The sequence below is a fragment of the Coccinella septempunctata genome, chromosome 5 (genome assembly GCF_907165205.1).
Source record: "Coccinella septempunctata chromosome 5, icCocSept1.1, whole genome shotgun sequence".
In the NCBI taxonomy this organism is placed as follows: domain Eukaryota; kingdom Metazoa; phylum Arthropoda; class Insecta; order Coleoptera; family Coccinellidae; genus Coccinella; species Coccinella septempunctata.
Genome location: NC_058193.1, coordinates 19,835,298 through 19,842,237, shown reverse-complemented (window position 1 = coordinate 19,842,237; position 6,940 = coordinate 19,835,298). Strand labels below are relative to the sequence as shown.

Sequence of the window (6,940 nt, the reverse complement as noted above, 5' to 3'; positions counted from 1 at the left end):
GATTAGCCTATCTTGTCATAAAATTCTGACAGGCGGTTGCTTCAGAATTTCGTTTGGAACAATTTCTTGGTGTACAGTTGGAATATATTCATGAAAACTGTTTTGGAGCATGTCTCCATGTTGCACAGTTTGGAAAATCTAAAACTGCTTTTGCGAAATTTTTTACAAACCTAAACTTTTACGAGAAAGAATAGTTTGGTAAGGGAGTTTCGTTCCACTGCGACCTTAATAATTTCTATTCAACATATGTTGAAATCCTCGATGATATGGCTTTAAATTTCATAAAGTTATTTCTTCAATAATTATATGTATTTTCGATAATCTATTTCTACCGTTGGTAATTCCCAAAATATTTTTCCCAATATCATCATCTCTTCCGATGATGATAATAAATATTCATCATTAGTGAATCATAAAATAATTGAAACTGTCCCCGAAAAGTGCTTATTTTTAAAAACTCCTTTATATGGAATACCCAGTACAAATAAATAAAATCAAATTTCGTAAATCAACCTGGAGCTATACCAATCAGGAGCTATATATAGGTAGGTATACAACTCAAATCTTCCAGATCTTTTTATGCAGCAATTTTCTTTGTTATTTTAATTGAAAAAAATTATCTTAACAATCATATATTTTGTGAATTATTGTTTGAGTTGTCTTTATTTCGTAGATGTGGTCCATAAAATATACCAAATCACTAGGGTAGAATTCGAATTCTGTGCCAAAGAATGGTTAAGTTTAGGTATATTAGTCAGAGGAGAGAGATAATAAAAGAATCATTTTACCTTTCTGTAACATGTGTAATATGATAATCAGTTTGTTTTCTATTTTATTTATTTCTGTTTTTTTCATGTTGAATGTGATATTTCTTTTCTGTTTCATTTATTTTTCCTATCTGTACTTATCAGTTTGCTTCTTGTATTTGTTTTTTATATTGAATGTAATAGATTTCTTTTTTTTGTTTTTCTCCCTCTCTGTACTTATAATATTAATCAATTTGTTTTTTGTTATTGGAATTTTTATGTTAAATGTATTTTTTTGTACCTGTTGGGGTATCAGCATTAAAATATTTTTATTGTTATACAGGGTGTTCTACAAGCTCTTTATATGACAAACTTTGACAGAAGGTAGATGTGCTTCTAATGACGATTTTTTTTCCTATGAACATAGGTCCGATTCGTTTTCGTTTAGGAGTTACAAGCATTTAAATTCTTTTTTTTTCATGTTTTGATTAAGTCGGCCGACAGAAAATATCGTTTGATATGGTAATTGACGTTATTTTAATTATTCATTTGACACTTGTTTCACTGAGGATGGTATCAACAATAACTATAATGAGCTGAATGAGCATGTATGGGCACTGCGGAATCCATATGCCATTAGACAAAGACGATGTCAGCAACCTTTCAGTGTAAACGTTTGGGATGGGATTTCTAACAATGATTTGATGCCAATACATGTCAGGCCCGGATCTACGATTTTTTCTGACCGGGGCAAAAATTCATGATGGCGCCCCCCCCTCCCCTCTAAGGTTCTTAAAAAACATATAATTGCATATTCGTCATCACGATTTTCAACCCGAGATATTTTTTTCACTAATTCGAGGTCGTTGATTACGCATATGCAATTAGATTTTTCCTAAAATAGGAAAAAAATGACTTTTATTTTTTTCCCATTGTTCCATTAAAAGTTAATTTTTTCCCAAAGTACTCATCTTAGGAAAAGTATAATTGCTTATTCGTAATCTTCGACCACGAATTTGTAGAAAGAATGACTGGGGTTGAAATCGTTCGAAAAATAAAAAAGTTTGTTTTTACAATGTCGTTTGCAACCCTCGCTCACCTATCGTTTGTACCCGCGCTTTACGAACGAAATTATTCCGAACCAAAATTAATTTTTTCAGCGACATATATATCGACCCGGGTCATTTTACTTATTAATTCGAGGTCGTAGATCACGAATATGCAATTTAATTTTTTGTAGGATCAGTATTTTGAGAAATAAATCACTTTAAGTGCAAAATTTCGAAGAAATTGGTCAACTTTGAGGAGGTGTAGCAGCCAGAAAAAAAGCACTTGTCATATGCTGATTTTTTTGTGATAGATTGGTTCTTTGCGAATAGAAAAAACCACACTTCGTTCATCTACCGCTAACAGTTTAGATTTTATAATTTTTTCCGCGAGGTTCCAAAATTTCCGATTTTCCAACGACCATAACTTGAAAACTCAATTCTTAAAAAATATCTGTTTGCATATTCGTGTTCTACGCCCTCGTATTAGTGTACAGTACGAATTTGGTTTTGATCGGAGACTAAAAATATTTTTCAAAAAATCCATACAGTATGGAAAATTTGAAAAATTTTCGATCTCTACGATTTCCACTAATATTGTTGTATTTACTAAATCGAGGGCGTAGATTATGAATATGCGAACAGAATTTTGCTGAAAGGATTAGTTTTTAACTTATGGTCCGATTTCCGAGAAACAAAAAAAAAATTTCAACCTCTGGTTGATTTTGGCGCCCCCTTGAGCTGACGCCCGGGGCAAGCGCCCCGCTTGCCCCCCCCTAGATCCGGGCCTGATACATGTTATAAATGATCGTTCAAATGCAGATTTGTATAAAATATATTTTTTTAGAGCAAAACCTTTTTGACTTCATTGATAACTCAGAAATGTCTTACAAACAGCGATTTCGTGTGCGCAAAACGCTTTGGAAATGTTCTATTGTGTCCATGAAAATGCTATCAAAAAAACTTCAGAGAAGTTCTTTTTGTGACATCCCACGGATATCCTTATAACAGCCGCCAGCTATTTATATATAGGTGCATCAGGGGGGTGAAACTCCCTCTTCTATGGTCCAATCTACAACCAAATATGGCCGACATGAATTTCCGGTTGAAGTGACAGTCAAAACCAAATCAACCTAATTCTTTTGGTTGACAACCTGTTGACGTTTCAAAAATCATGTTCTAATATTCACATTTCATTATTTAACTAAAAATTACTTCCCTACTACATAACGATTTTGTGATAAAAAAAGTGATATGGTTCAGTATATTCCATTCGAAACCTGTTATTTTTTCAATGTGAATATGTATATCTTATGTATATAGAGTATATAAAAATGGTGGCCCATGTAACTTTTGAAATTTGACTATTCTGTTTGAATTTGTTGTGATCATTGGCTTTGACTAATTAGTCGAGCTTATACAAAAACTTAGCAGCCAACAAAATATGAGAAGTACATTGTAAGAATAAACTAGAGGTGGTTTCAGAATACGTGGAAATAAGCAATACTCAACTGCTAATCAAAACAACCATCGACAAGCCACATCCCATTTTGAAATAATATTCAATTGAATCAGAAGAAATCCACCTAATAAATTTTTTATTTTATTATACTTGTAATAATTCAACTTAAGTTTTTTTTTATGACTCGGTTTGAAATTGTGAAGATTATTCTGTTCATCTGAATCTGTTTCATTGGGGTTGGTAGGTTTTTTCGTAACTCTGCCCAAAATATGATAGTTTCGTATAGTAGGCTTACACTTGTCTTCTTGGAATATTTATCATGTACTTAAACAATTATTTGATATCTACCCTAAAAAATTCCATTTTAATGTCCCATTCTGAAAATTCCTTGGAACCTGAATCATTTTCCTGTATATATTTCGGTCATTATCATTGTTATAATTCTTTTCTATTCATGATGTGAATGAAATTCAATAAATTCACTACTTTCGGTTAATCTTGCAGTTTTACTTATCCCCATAACAAAAACATTCAAATTGAAAATAATATAACCTAATAAAATATACCTGCGAATTCAAATTTCCCGCCAATATCTTTCTTCGAACCTACCGAAATGGCGGCCAATGAAATGTCATCGTGTTGCACTGGTTTTGAACCACGTTTGCACTTCTCTAGGCTTCATACATTGAACTAAAGAAAGACTTTAGTTCAATGCAAAGATTATATATAGAGTTCTCTATAATCTTTGGTTCAATGTTCTTCATTGAACTCTATAAGAACTGGAATGGCATCTCGATGCAGGCAAACTGAGGAAGACTGAAAGGGAAGATGTAGATGAGGAAGACTGAAAGGGAAGATGTAGAGCAATCTATTTCTCTCTGCGCTCTGTCAATTGGTTTATAACGATGTAAACAAAAACAACTAGGGGCGTTGAAGTGAGACGACGTGCGTCCGACCAAGGAGATATATATCTCCTTGCGTCCGACGTCTGATGCGGTTATTCGATTGGTTGCCGAACCATTAGAAAGAGATGGGTTGCACTACATCTTCCGTCTCAGCTGGACACACTTTTCGTCGTATTTCGGTACCTAAGAAACCCTTCCAGTTCTTTTAGAGTTCAATGATGTTCTTATATTAGTGTTCTGTGATTGCCATCATAGACAACCATAGACCAGCATTGAACTAAAGAAAGTTCAATGTAGACCAGATAGATATCTCTGCCCATTGAACTCTATGGTTCCCATAGAGTTCAATGTCTCTGCCATAGACTTATGTATATGTCTATGTGTAAACCATAGACTTATAATATGTTAGGTAGAACTTTACTTTACGGACAGTGATCGATTTTGTTCGTAATTTTTTCATAGATGCAGTTTTTCATAAGAAATCGTTTGGTACTAGTCTCAACTCCGGCAAGCTCGTAGTTTAGGAGATATTAATTTTTGAAAATTGCATTTTTCCCATATATTTTGACAAGTTCGATGGATTTTTGTAGGTTATATCCGTCAAAACCACAGAATATCAATAGTTTTTTGTGTTGTTTCTATGGTTTCTATAATTCAAATTTTAGGAAATTCGAATTTCAAATAATGGAAAGAAAATCGAGTCATTCTAAGACATGAAGGTTCACCTCCGATTTTATTAACAATTTTTTTGCTGCAGTAGGTGAAAGAAAATCAATTGATACGAATTTATATCTTAGCAAACTGTAAATTTGAAAGTTTTAGTTCATGATTCTTTCGATAGAATTGTTTACTCATTTCATTACTGCATATCTGCAAATTGAATTTTCATGTGAGAAATTATTTTTTCACTGTCCTAACTCAATCTAACCTAACCTAACCTTGAAATTATTCAGTTTTATTTCAGTTCGCACATTTTTCGCAAAATTATATCGAATTTTCATGTGAGAAATTATTTTTTCACTATCCTAACTCAATCTAACCTAACCTAACCTTGAAATTATTCAGTTTTATTTCAGTTCGCACATTTTTCGCAAAATTATATCGTTAAAATTGAAAAAATTCAAAAATTTGTCCTAACCTAAACTAACCTAACCTAACCTTAAAATCTTTCAGTTTCAATAAATTGGAAGATTGATAAATAATGTTTAGTTCATTTTTATTTCCATCCAAATATTTTTCGCGAAATTATACCGTTCAAATAAAAAGTTTCCTGAAATTATATTAACCATAGAAACAACACAAAAAACTATTGATATTCTGTGGTTTTGACGGATATAACCTAGAAAAATCCATCGAACTTGTCAAATTATATGGGGAAAATGCAATTTTCAAAAATTAATATCTCCTAAACTACGAGCTTGCCGGAGTTGAGACTAGTACCAAACGATTCCTCATGAAAAACTGCATCTATAAAAAAATTACGAACAAAATCGATCACTGTCCGTAAAGTAAAGTCCAGCCAATTACTGATCTCATAATGTCCGAAGATGAGAAGCCAGTGGATAGGGTAAATATTTCCTGCAAACAATCTCCTCGATATTATCAATATTTCTATTTCAGTCTCTTATGTTGTTTGGAAGAGATGTTTCAAAAATTCCTTGCTTTCGAAGTACTATGTTGAGCGGAATTTGGGGGGGCATAGGTTGTGGTCTTGGTTACTTCATGTTTACTAGTCGAGTGAAGGCTTCATGTGATGTAGCCATGGCCTGTTTCACATTGATATCTCTGGGTTATTGGACACAGTGTAGGTACACTTATTCGAAAACCAAATTTGAAATGATGAGAATGCAAGAAGCACTTGCTTTAGCTAACTTATATGAAGGCACAGAAATGCAACGAAAAATAGAAGCTGGTGAAAAAGTAGACGTATAGTTGGAACTGCATAAATAGAAGTAATTGTTATATCATTGCTACAGAGTTGAATGGATAGACTAAGTATAAAATATTTATTTTATAAATATCTTTTATTTATATTGTTCATCCTCTCATTAAACTTCACGTACTGTTTCTTCTGCAACATTCCCATGTATAGGGTTGTGTTCACAAACTTTCTCTGAGTCTGAGTGTTGATTATGTGTATGACTCATACTCCACTGAAGAAAATGTATGCTTATGAATGTTTCAAGTAATCAGACCTTACCTAGAATGAGTTTCTGAATGCTACCGAGGTAGATGGAAGACTAGACATGTGAGATATCTTTGAAACTGGATTGGAGGTCATATTTTCCATACATAGATTATTATTATTATTATTATTATTATTTATTCGAATCAAGAGCCAAGAAAATCTATAAGGCTCAAAAAAAAACAAAAATAATATGAAAGACATACACAGTGCAACCTTTCAGTAACTCCTATCTGACGACAATCGGTCCAAACCGTTCTTAAATGAATTAACACTCACACTATTCACTACCTCAGATGGAAGCCGATTCCAAGAATGAAAAACCCGATTAGGGAGGAAATTTTCTCTCTCCGCATGATGAAAACTTTCACAGTACAATTTAAAGTCGTGACCACGAAGCCGTTGACTTGTATTGGGAATATACAGATGAGAGAGATCCACCCCAAACATTCCTCGTAGTGCTCTATATGTTATTATGAGATCTCCCCTCGATCGTCTATCTTCAAAGCGTGGCAAGTTCATCATACGGAGCCGATCATCGTAACTAGGTCGCTGGAAACCAAAAGCCATCCTAGTTGCTCGCCTTTGTATGTTCT

The 6,940-nt window shown here is 33.3% G+C and overlaps 1 protein-coding gene across 1 annotated transcript; it reads left to right on the top strand.

The window, feature by feature from the left end:
• The first annotated feature begins 5,684 nt into the window (after positions 1 to 5,684).
• LOC123313367 (cytochrome c oxidase assembly protein COX20, mitochondrial) lies at positions 5,685 to 6,173 on the top strand. Its single transcript, XM_044898226.1, has 2 exons — positions 5,685 to 5,726; positions 5,780 to 6,173. Exons 1-2 carry the CDS (start codon positions 5,697 to 5,699, stop codon positions 6,089 to 6,091), a joined length of 342 nt encoding a protein of 113 aa, XP_044754161.1. The 5' UTR covers positions 5,685 to 5,696; the 3' UTR covers positions 6,092 to 6,173.
• Positions 6,174 to 6,940: the final 767 nt, after the last annotated feature.

What these genes read in the sequence shown, in the direction of transcription:
- LOC123313367 (XM_044898226.1), top strand. Translation starts at nt 5,697, where the DNA reads ATGTCCGAAGATGAGAAGCCAGTGGATAGG. An exon ending in ATGAGAAGCCAGTGGATAGG is followed by an intron (nt 5,727 to 5,779) that starts GTAAATATTTCC and finishes TTTCTATTTCAG; the next exon opens with TCTCTTATGTTGTTTGGAAG.